The sequence below is a fragment of the Eleutherodactylus coqui genome, chromosome 4 (genome assembly GCF_035609145.1).
Source record: "Eleutherodactylus coqui strain aEleCoq1 chromosome 4, aEleCoq1.hap1, whole genome shotgun sequence".
NCBI lineage: Eukaryota > Metazoa > Chordata > Amphibia > Anura > Eleutherodactylidae > Eleutherodactylus > Eleutherodactylus coqui.
The window spans coordinates 103,153,471-103,166,215 of record NC_089840.1 but is presented as its reverse complement, the minus strand read 5'-3'; the positions used below and the strand labels follow the sequence as shown (position 1 = coordinate 103,166,215).

At 43.6% G+C, this 12,745-nt stretch overlaps 1 protein-coding gene across 1 annotated transcript in view; it reads left to right on the top strand.

The window, feature by feature from the left end:
* Positions 1 to 3,994, top strand: part of GPR143 (G protein-coupled receptor 143) — a 54,575-nt gene extending 50,581 nt beyond the window's left edge. The window contains exon 9 of the mRNA XM_066599926.1: positions 3,738 to 3,994. Within this exon, the coding sequence (XP_066456023.1) occupies positions 3,738 to 3,853 (116 nt within the window). The 3' untranslated portion in view covers positions 3,854 to 3,994. The remainder of the gene's footprint in view (positions 1 to 3,737) is intronic.
* Positions 3,995 to 12,745: the final 8,751 nt, after the last annotated feature.

Genomic DNA, 12,745 nt, shown 5'->3' with positions numbered 1-12,745 from the left:
GTTCTACTGAGAGCCTGAGCTCCTTATCATCGTGACCTTTTACCACTGAGGCAGGTAGTAATTACTAGAGAACACCTTTTTAATGAATAAGATATATCATCTAAAAATTTAGATTTCTTTACCGTTAATCAGGGGGTTGTACCCGATGACCCTGGATGTCCCTTCCAACTCTTCCATTCTATAAATAAATGTTTCCTCTTTATTCTGCTCCAGTGTTGATTTCCCAGTCACCAGCACATTCCCTTGCCATTTTTCCTCCAAACTGCAACTTTTGTTAAAGATTTATTCATATAGAAATTTGTGCTCTCCACCAAGTATGACTGCACCATCGAAAAGCACTTTCTAGTGAGTCCAGTCCACTGTACCACTGCATCCACAGCACAGGTTGCTTCAGCCTCCTTGCAGTGTGAGAGGGGTATGACCATAGTAGTTCACCATGAGCAAATGGCTGGACAGGGAATTTGCTGGTGACCAGTAAATTAACTTTGCAGTTACATAGGCAAAGCAAGATTCACCCAAGAGTCATTGGAAGAAGACAAGACTGAGATACTTCACATGAGGATTCAGGAGCACTGCCATTAAGCACATTTTACAGTGCTAGGCTAGGGGTACACTATCCAAGAGGCTCAGGCACAACTCATGTGCTGTCTGATTTACGCAGAGGCAGGACATTGGAATGCAATGGTATGTCTGGTTTCTCATCAGGAATAGGACATGCCATAAGTTTTTTCTCACAGACTGTCATGTGAAAAACATGCTAATGTCCATGTCCTCATAGGTCTATAATGGGGTTGTGTGCTGTCCATGTTAGTCCATGGGGTTCAGTCAAAATCAGTTCAAATGGAGTTTCCAGCACAGATGTGAACACAGGCTCGTTAGAGTTTTAGATTCATAGAATATTGAATCTGTATAATTTTATCCTGTTCCACATATACAACTGTAGCAATCTGCTTGGTGTTCCTTTGATGTTAAGGGTGTAAAAAGCTCTCTCTGTACCCAAGGCAGGGATATCAGAATGAACCACCCACCGTTAAGCCCTGAAGTTGAACTTCATTACTGTTGGATGGACTGTCGTTTAATGCCCCCATTTCTCAGCAATCCCTAGTGTTTTTACTTATAGTACATATTTCCCATTTCCCTCCATCCCCCACATATGCACTTCTTCTGTATATGTTGCTGGTTCCGCTCCATGCATCTACCCTCTTATAGAGTATACTGTAGATTGACTTCTGAAGTTCTTTTGAATTTGCCACTTCAATCTATAGAGACAAAAGTCCCGTTTACACGTAAAGATAATCTTTCAAATGACTGAAAGATTGAAAGATTTAGCAATCGTTTTGCATAAAGTGTTAATGGCCATTAGCACTTTATCATCTTCATGTGTATGTAAAAGGGCCTCCAGAGCCCAGAATGTGATTACAGCTGCATTGTTCTGGTTGCGGCTGCCAACAGGTTACAATTTTATCTGCCGGCTGTCTGCAGAAATAACGAATTTTGAGCAATAATCTTACATGTAAATGGGCCTTTAGTGCTAATTACATAGGAGGAGTGGCAAATCACCTATGTACTAAATGGAAGCGTTCATCGTACCTCAGCACCTGCAAGAGAGCTACTAATTGATGGTACAAAGAATTCTATATTATATTGTTCTCCTTTAATTGCTCCCTAAGCTACCTACTCTTCCTAAGTCTTATCCAGGCCCTGCTTTGATGTGTTTTGCACAGTTTAGTTATGTCAGTACCCTCTTATTTCATAATTTCCACATCACTGCCAGATTTCCTTGAAGGGTTATATACCTGCACAGGGCACCTTGAATGGAAAGCAGATGGGCTACTGTAGGAGAAAAATGGCTCACACACTATAAGCAATTTTTTTCTTAATATCATGTCTTTAAAGGGGTAGTCCCACTTCTAGCTGTTTTGCTGCAGGAAGCAGACAGCTCTATACATTGTGCAGTGGCCTGGGTTGGTACTGCAGACTGAGTCCCATTCACTTCAATAGGACTCAGCCTGCAGTACCAATCTAAGCCACTAAGTAATGTAAAGAGTTGTCTGCTTCCTGCAGCAAAACAGCTAGAAGTAGGACAGCACCTTTAATAATGTAGATGTCATTTAAATGGCTCATGGTATATTGTGAACAATATAAATATAATTTCCATTAAACATGATGCTGTGCTGCAGGGGGACTTTTTTCTATTAGACTGTGTAGAGAAGGAATTCATGCCTTTAAAATATTGTTCTAACATAAATTGATATTAAAAAAGAAAATATATATTTTTTAAATTGTAACATTTAAAATAAATGTTTTCTTGAACATACCTTACTGTTTTTCATATATAAACATTTTGCCACCATAATAAAAAAAATATTGAAAAACATTTTGCTGAAATCTGTTATATATTTCCCAATTGGACCTGCTGCTCCGACTGTTGTAGCTTTTTGTTCCTCTTTTATAAGGAGGATTTACTTGCAAGTCAAGTGAAATCTTGCAAGCCCCATAAAATAAATTATGGTACTTAGAGGGAAGAGAATGTCGAGTCCTGCGGTGCACTTCTTATACTTACCCGCCTCCCCACAGCCACACTGTCACCCCTAGAGGCTGGAACTCGGTCTGTGAGCGGGACTTTTTTCTTTAGTCAATGCGCGTGCACTTCCATAGAGAACAGTATGTGTGTGCATAGTGACTAAAGAAGAGACTCACGCTTGCAGACCAAGCTCCGACTTCCAGGGGTGATAGCGAGGAAACAAGGAACTGGTGAGGTATGAGAAGTATACCCCGGGGCTCAATGTTCTCTGTACTATAAGCACCCTAACTTAGTTTAGTTTGCTTCTAGTTCCCTTTAATTTCTTCTAAAATCCTCAGATTGTGGATGTCTGCTCCATGGTATAAACATTATGCAGTTTCCATTGAAGCTAATAGTCTGGTTTTGTAATGCATGGATGTGCCAGGTCCTTCAATGTGAGATGGGCCCTACTTTCTTAATAAGCTTTGCATAAATTTGATTTGTCTTTGGCTGTAAAGGTCACCATTTATTTTATGGACAAATATGCAGTTATATCTTTAAAAATATATATATTTTAATGTACATTCGATGACATCTAGTAAATACCAGATTCCCAGATATTCTGGATCATTGGATACTAGATGCTATATAAAACTGAATAGGAAAGAACCCCCCCCCCCCCCCCAGGAAGAAAATTTAGGATAAAATGCAAACCTTAAAGCATCCATCCAATTTCAGGACAAAATTCTAAGGGGGGGGAGGAGGTAGATTGCCTGTACTTGATCTGCTTGCCAATCTCTCCATTTTGCTGTTTTTAGGTTCCGTTTTCGGGTTGCCAAAGTGTTATTTTTTAAACTTCACTATGCACTACCCTATGATTGGCCAGTGCTGATCACTGGCCAATCACAGAGCAGGTATAGGGCATTGGTAGTTCTAACACTACCAATGTACTATAAGTGATTAAGTAAGCTAAAGATAGTGGTAGCCATCTTGGCTGTCTGAAAGGAGAACAGGTAATATACCTTTTCCACGTTCTGCTCCCAGGACGGAATTTTGTCCCTAAACCAGAGTGTCACTTTAATTTTAAACTTTAACTTCTTTAAACCGGTGTAGACAATAAGCTGCTTCTTGGCTCTACCATGTACTTGGCAAACTGAAAGAGAAAAGCAAATAGCATAAAATAAGGTGAATATACCAAATTCTGGGTGTCCTGAATTTTCTTTTTTTTTGCTAGGTTCTGAAGCTAGCACAATTGAAATCCACATATCCAATGAAGTGCCAAATTATCATGACATAGAAGCTAACGATGAATCAGTCGAAAAGGGTGACATCGAAAAATTGATAAAATGACTGTTATGCTCAACTAAAGGATGCAGATCGAGAGTCATATTACCATCAAATCACAGGACTCTCAAGAATTGCACTGGAATTTAAACCCCCTTAAAAGGATACCGTGAGACATAACTATTAAAGTATTGATAAATCATCAAATTGGACACATTTTCATTATCAATAAAAGATTTTGATTAAAAGATATTTAGAGCAGATAAGACACAAAGGCTGAGTTCAGATGTTGTGCTAATGTTGTAGTTTCAGTGTTTTTCAATTTGTAATTCATAAAGTGAAATCCACAGCAAAATCTGTGACAAAATCCACATGTAACGCATACATTTCTTTCAGCGATTTTGTGAGGAAATGCTTCGTGTTGGGAAAACTTGTCCCTGTGTGGGTGTACCTAAATAGTCCAATATCAAGGCTTATAAATGTGTAGAACTGTCTGCCAAATGAATCTGACCAGTAAATATTTCCTGTCGTACGGTATTGTACAGACAATTCTACTTCCTCTTTGATTGGAGTTGCTCACTTTCACTTTTGTCCTCCATCTGGTCCAGACTGCCATGCAGATTTCTTCTAGTCTGACTTCTCTGTGCAAAACTTAACACACAGACATCTTGGGCTGATCACTTTTTTAGCTGAAGGCTCATGGGTCCTCGTGCAAAAGTTCACTTGCCACCCCCCTCCAACCCTCCCCCCCACCATTACCACTTATGAAAATACTAAATTTCACCCTGTTTAATCAGGCTATTGAATATGTACTAAATACCATTAGATCCCCTACAAGCCACTGTTGATGGTCCCGTGGTTTGCAGTCACTGTCTATTCTCGTACATTGCAGCATCAATGATGTGGTGCTGCAGCCAATAACTGTCTACATTGGTTATGCCAGTATGTCATATGACCACTGTCAACAATGATTATTTGTATGGGTCATGTGCTGATATAGGTGAAGTGCATAACATTGATTATCTCGTTATAATAGTATCTGTGAAGGGGTGGGATATACTAGGCAACAAATGAACAGCCAGTTCTTGATATCGGTGTGTCGGAAACAGAAAAAAATGGGTGAATATCAAAATTTGACAGACTTTGGCAACGGCCAAATTGTGATGGCAAGATGATAGGGCCAGAATACCTCCTAATGGGAAGGTCTTCTTGAGTATTTTCAATATTCAGTTGTTTGTACCTACTAAAAGTGGTCCAAGAAAGGACAACCAATAAACTGGTGAAAGGGTCATGATTGCTCAAAGCTTGCCTTTTTTATTCACACACTTTTGGATGCGGAGTTTTTTGTTACGTTTTGGATACTCTGAGGTCTATACAATCGAGACCGTTTCTGTGCACATGGTCTGTCTCCTGGGACTCATTGCTCACAGATGAGCTTGTGTGGACTTACCTACCTAAACATTGTTGTAGAGCAAGGGATGTGCTGCTAATGTCTTGGAGTCCTTTTACACAGGACGACTTGTCGGGCCCAGATCCCTGATAGGTTGTCCCAGTGGTAATTATTCCTGTGCTTTTACACCGGAACGATCTTCGCTAGTGAATGGAGGTTGAGCGATCTGAGGATGGTTCTGGCATGCAGAAACTGAAGGATGAATAAGAAGCTTACAAATTCTCATTTGTTGTACAGCCAATGCATGCATTTACACTGATCAATTTATCAGCCCGTGTAAAAGCACACTTAGTGGCAGATACCATAGGAGGTCTCATGGAGTCCATGTCCTGATGGGTCAGAGCTGTTTTCGAGAAATAAGAGTACCTGAACAATATTAGCAAATTGGTTTTAATGCTGTAGCCAACTGGTGTATATTCCATACTTCTATATATCATGTATGTGTGGTATTACAACTTGGAGGTTAGCAATACTACGATGCATCACTGGGGTCCTCTAAGTGAATCTAACCTAGGCAATATCTGTGTTAAGTTTGTATATTCTATGCTTGCTTGTTGTTTGTTTCATCAAGATACTGCAGTCGCCTTCCACACTTCCAATGGTAATTGCTTTGCCATGAAATGGCTGCAAAATAGGGAGGCACACACATGAACACTGCCAAAGTCAACATCTGATGTCCCGATTCACTCTGGAACTGACTCATGCCCTTAGAAAAGTTTTGTGAGCTGTGGAAAGCTATTATCATTAGTCAATCACTCAATATACAAGGCTTAAAAATGTAATACCATTCCTATTCTCAAAAAAGGTCATCTGACCAAATCCCTCAGTGGACAAGACAATGGCCACCTAGTGTGTATTGTAGTGTTTATTTATCCTATATTATACAGTACATTTATTTAAAGGGGTTGTCCCGAGGCAGCAAGTGGGTCTATACACTTCTGTATGGCCATAATAATGCACTTTGTAATATACATTGTGCATTAATTATGAGCCATACAGAAGTTATAAAAAGTTTTTTACTTACCTGCTCCGTTGTTAGCGTCCTCGTCTCCATGGAGCCGACTAATTTTTGGCCTCCGATGGCCAAATTAGCCGCGCTTGCGCAGTCCGGGTCTTCTGTGTTCTTCTATGGAGCCGCTCGTGACAGAGAGCGGCTCCGTGTAGCTCCGCCCCGTCACGTGCCGATTCCAGCCAATCAGGAGGCTGGAATCGGCAGTGGACCGCACAGAAGAGCTGCGGTCCACGAAGCAAGAGGTTCCCGGCGGCCATCTTCACAGGTAAGTATAGAAGTCACCGGAGCGCGGGGATCAAGGTAAGCGCTCCGGTAAGCTGTCTGTACGTCCCTGCATCGGGGTTGTCTCGCGCCGAACGGGGGGGGGGTTGAAAAAAAAAAAAACCCGTTTCGGCGCGGGACAACCCCTTTAAAGGAACGTTTAAGGCTCATTTACAAGCAAAGACAATCTTTCAAACAATTGAAAGATTGACAGTTCTAGGGATCATTTTGCATGAAGTGTTAATAGACAATAATGTCCATTAGCAATTTATTAGCTTCATTTGCATGTAAATGAGCCTCCTGGAGCTGCTTACAGAGCACAGCAGGTGGTATGAGCTCTGCAATCAGCTCCTTTGTTCTCCCATGGGTTACCATGGGCTGTCAGCTGAATCACAGTGTAATCAACGGCTCCCATGCAGAACACAGACTGCACGCTGTGTTATCTACTCTCCTGCTGATGATGGATTTTAAGGCTCACCTTAAAATCATCGTTCTTCTGAAGAGTGAATGATGGAAGCATTTACACACAATGGTTATCGCTCATATGCCATCGTTTGAATGAATTTTGAGCGATAATCGTTGCATGTAAATGGGGCTTTAGTCAAAACAGATAAAAGAACATAAATAGTGTACAGCATCAGAGTCATATCCTGTCAATACAATATAATGCTTAAAAAAGAGATTGTAATGTACAAGACATTAGAGTACTGTATTTGGAATTTATAAAAATAAAGTTCACGATTTGTGAAAATCAGTTTCATGACTATTTTTATAATCCAAAGCATAGGGAAAGACTCCTAACCGGGTGGTCCGGAAATAACAAGGGAGAAACAGAAAAAACCTTCACAGCGCAACTTATGAAGAAAGTTAAGAAAATAGGATTATAGTAAGTAGGTGCATTTCCACAATCTAACCTAGAGTAGCTAGACAGGCACCTCTATCACTGCTGCAGGACAATTCATCCAGTGACCACCAGCCAGCATATACCAACACACTGGCCAAATAATTATAATAATAATAAAAGTGAGGTAAAACCAGTCCTCTTCAGTTCACCAGAAGACTCAAGGTCTCTAATTTAATTTTAGGAGGGGAGCCTGATCATAAAATACAAAGCACAAGCTTAAGGCAAGTATTGAAAAATCACTTAGGTACCAAAACAGGAGAGTATGGAAGACAAAATTTTAGGCAGCAATTTAATTTTAAATAGGTTAAAGCTAGAGGGAGAGAGGCCCATTGTGTTGCCGTCTCCCTGGCCCAACCCAGGAGGAATGCTAAATTGGTGTCATAAAAAGTAGATACCTGTTTACCAAAATAGATCATCTGGTCTATCTAGCTCAATAGGGTAGGTAAGGGGAGGTGGACCGCTATCGAGTCTACCACCAGGAGATGGTCTTGTCCCAGTTACCCTTAACGCAGAATAAAGACTTATTGTATCAAAAATGTAAAGTGCAGAATAAAGAGAAGACTCTGGGTTTGGGAGGAAGAGAAGAGTGTCATCAGTATATAATGCTATGCACTCTTCGTAATTACATAGCTAAAACCCTGTTGCTGCTGAAGACCCACACACCTTAATCGCAAAAAGCTCAATAACTAGGTTGAATAAGGCAGGAGACAGGGAGCAACCTTGTCGCGTGCCCCTACCTAAGGAGAAATATGGATATTAGTTTTTATGCTCGCTACAGTTATACAAAATTAGCACCCATTTAATAAAAACTGACCCAAACACAAACCAGATCATCATTGTTCACAAATACTTCCATTCTACATATTGAAAGGCTTTAGTCTGGTCAGTGAATACAAGTGTCCATTTCACACAATTAGAATATTCATACATAAGATGGGTGAAGAGTCTTCTAAGATTCATATCTGTACTCTTGCCAGGCATGAAGCCAGATTGATGAACATGTATAAACTCTTTGAAGACTGTATACGTATTGCAAATATTTTTACCATTTATTAAGGAGGAAAATGGGGCAATAGGAACTACAATCTATCTTTCCCGAGTTTAGGAATTAGGACAATCAAGGTAGCCTACAAAGATTTCCTATACTCAGCTATTGTAAAAGTCAAGGACTATCTGCTGAAAGCCTTAAAGGCCTCCCACACAGTTGACTCAGGTGTGGATCCCTCATTGACCCTCGAGTACATAAGTGTAGTGGCCCGGAGGATCTTACAGGATAGCCACATAATCTTAAATCCTGGAATACCAGGCTATGTGCTTCTACGAAGACATAGAAGATATCAGGCGGAGGAGAGACCTTGTCTCCCCCCTTCTTCATGGGCTTAAGTTATTCTGCTCAATGGCCACTTGCTCCGGATTGGCTGCTGTGTAATTCGTGTGTTCAGAGCAACATTTATTCCAATGCAAAGCAAGACTGCACCACTGTGAACTAAACTATAGTTATATGTGTTTCTACAAAGTGCTAAGTAAACTGTGTACCTTCGGTTTACAGCAAAGCTACGTGGACTCGTCTCAATTATTTCATCACCATCAACTGTTTTTCAACCCACAAAGGTACTGGCGTCACGTGACAACCCCATTAAAACAGATTGCTATAGTTATTGTACCTGTTCGACTGCACGCGACCAAGCTAGGGCTTTTGCTGCCATTGTCAGGAGAGATCACAGAGCCACCCATGACATTCATCTTGCTTACCTGTGGTCTCCCCCACAATGGTTAGCCTCCGGTTCGGCCGCTGCACCTGTTCAACATAGTTATGCATCTCCCGTTACATCAACCAAAAAGGACTGAGCCTCCACAAGGGGAGATACCCATGCACACCAAGAATGAGGAACAGCTTGAGCAATGAGTGATTCGATATGCCTCTAGGCGGATAGGATACTTCACGATCATAGAGAGACAATCGTGGGAACCAAAACATAAATCAATACAGGAGAAGGCATCAGGTATAAGGGAATGATATGAATAAGCGGTGTCATGTGGGGGCCAGAAACACCACATCTCCTGCAGTAAATTGGAGGTGGTCCATGTAGACAGCTGAGTTGCAGTTGAAATTGCTGAAGTAAAGCAATCTAGAATGAAGTTGAAATCTCCCATGAATATCATTGGAATTGGTTCAAGAAGAATCACCCAAGTTATCACATCATGAAGGATTTGAATATCAACATGGGGCTATAAGTAAAGACTAGAGATGAGCGAACACCAAAATGTTCGGGTGTTCGTTATTCGGAACGAACTTCCCGCGATGTTCGAGGGTTCGTTTCGAACAACGAACCCCATTGAAGTCAATGGGCGACCAGAGCATTTTTGTATTTCGCCGATCCTCGCTAAGGTTTTCATGTGTGAAAATCTGGGCAATTCAAGAAAGTGATGGGAATGACACAGAAACGGATAGGGCAGGCGAGGGGCTACATGTTGGGCTGCATCTCAAGTTCACAGGTCCCACTATTAAGCCACAATACCGGCAAGAGTGGGCCCCCCCCCCTCCCAACAACTTTTACTTCTGAAAAGCCCTCATTAGCATGGCATACCTTTGCTAAGCACCACACTAGCTACAACAAAGCACAATCACTGCCTGGATGACACTCCGCTGCCACTTCTCCTGGGTTACATGCTGACCAACCGCCCCCCCTCCCCCCCACAGCGCACACCAAAGTGTCCCTGCGCAGCCTTCAGCTGCCCTCATGCCACGCCACACTCATGTCTATTTAGAAGTGCGTCTGCCATGAGGAGGAACCGCAGGCACACACTGCAGAGGGTTGGCATGGCTAGGCAGCGGCCCTCTTTAAAAGGGGCGGGGCGATAGCCCACAATGCTGTACAGAAGCAATGAGAAATAGAATCCTGTGCCACCGCCATCAGGAGCTGCACACGTAGGCATAGCAATGGGGAACCTATGTGCCACACACTATTCATTCTGTCAAGGTGTCTGCATGCCCCAGTTAGACCGGGCTTTTTAATTCATAGACACAGGCAGGTACAACTCCCTATTGTGAAGTCCCTGTCGACCCACAGCATGGGTGGGTGCCAGGAAGCCACCGGCGGTACATAGAAATATCCCATTGCATTGCCCAACACAGCTGAGGTAGTAATGTCGTGCGTAATACAGGTGGGCTTCGGCCCACACTGCATGCCCCAGTCTGACCGGGGTTCTTTACAAGTGGACACATGTAGGTTACACTCCGTGTGCACCTACAGCATGGGTGGCTCCCTGGAACCCACCGGCGGTACATAAAAATATCCCATTGCATTGCCCAACACAGCTGAGGTAGTAATGTCGTGCTTAATGCAGGTGGGCTTCGGCCCACACTGCATGCCACAGTCAGACTGGGGTTCTTTACAAGTGGACACATGTAGGTTAAACTCCCTGTGGACCCACTGCCTGGGTGGGTGCCAGGAAGCCACCGGCGGTACATAGAAATATCCCATTGCATTGCCCAACACAGCTGAGGTAGTAATGTCGTGCGTAATACAGGTGGGCTTCGGCCCACACTGCATGCCCCAGTCAGACTGGGGTTCTTTAGAAGTGTACAGATGTATTAAAAACTCCGTGTGCACCTACAGCATGGGTGGCTCCCTGGAACCCACCGGCGGTACATAAAAATATCCCATTGCATTGCCCAACACAGCTGAGGTAGTAATGTCGTGCGTAATACAGGTGGGCTTCGGCCCACACTGCATGCCCCAGTCTGACCGGGGTTCTTTACAAGTGGACACATGTAGGTTACACTCCGTGTGCACCTACAGCATGGGTGGCTCCCTGGAACCCACCGGCGGTACATAAAAATATCCCATTGCATTGCCCAACACAGCTGAGGTAGTAATGTCGTGCTTAATGCAGGTGGGCTTCGGCCCACACTGCATGCCCCAGTCAGACTGGGGTTCTTTACAAGTGGACACATGTAGGTTAAACTCCCTGTGGACCCACTGCCTGGGTGGGTGCCAGGAAGCCACCGGCGGTACATAGAAATATCCCATTGCATTGCCCAACACAGCTGAGGTAGTAATGTCGTGCGTAATACAGGTGGGCTTCGGCCCACACTGCATGCCCCAGTAGGACTGGGGTTCTTTAGAAGTGTACAGATGTATTAAAAACTCCGTGTGCACCTACAGCATGGGTGGCTCCCTGGAACCCACCGGCGGTACATAAAAATATCCCATTGCATTGCCCAACACAGCTGAGGTAGTAATGTCGTGCTTAATGCAGGTGGGCTTCGGCCCACACTGCATGCCCCAGTCAGACTGGGGTTCTTTACAAGTGGACACATGTAGGTTAAACTCCCTGTGGACCCACTGCCTAGGTGGGTGCCAGGAAGCCACCGGCGGTACATAGAAATATCCCATTGCATTGCCCAACACAGCTGAGGTAGTAATGTCGTGCGTAATACAGGTGGGCTTCGGCCCACACTGCATGCCCCAGTCAGACTGGGGTTCTTTAGAAGTGTACAGATGTATTAAAAACTCCGTGTGCACCTACAGCATGGGTGGCTCCCTGGAACCCACCGGCGGTACATAAAAATATCCCATTGCATTGCCCAACACAGCTGAGGTAACGTCAGCTGGAATGCAGGTGGGCTAAAAATTAATTTGATTACACTGTAGGCGAGGGCCCACAAAAATTGCTGTATCAACAGTACTAATGTACATCCCAAAAATTGGCCATGGCCAGCCAAGAGGGCAGGTGAAACCCATTAATCGCTTTGGTTAATGTGGCTTAAGTGGTAACTAGGCCTGGAGGCAGCCCAGTGTAACGAAAAATTGGTTCAAGTTAAAGTTCCAACGCTTTTAAGCGCATTGAAACTTATAAAAATTGTTCAGAAAAATTATTTGAGTGAGCCTTGTGGCCCTAAGAAAAATTGCCCGTTCAGCGTGATTACGTGAGGTTTCAGGAGGAGGAGCAGGAGGAGGAGGAGGAATATTAGACACAGATTGATGAAGCAGAAATGTCCCCGTTTTGGATGGTGAGAGAGAACGTAGCTTCCATCCGCGGGTGCAGCCTACGTATTGCTTACGTATCGCTGCTGTCCGCTGGTGGAGAACAGAAGTCTGGCGAAATCCAGCCTTTGTTCATCTTGATGAGTGTTAGCCTGTCGGCACTGTCGGTTGACAAGCGGCTACGCTTATCTGTGATGATTCCCCCAGCCGCACTAAACACCCTCTCCAACAAGACGCTAGCCGCAGGACAAGCAAGCACCTCCAGGGCATACAGCGCTAGTTCAGGCCACGCGTCCAGCTTCGACACCCAGTAGTTGTAGGGGGCAGAGGCGTCACCAAG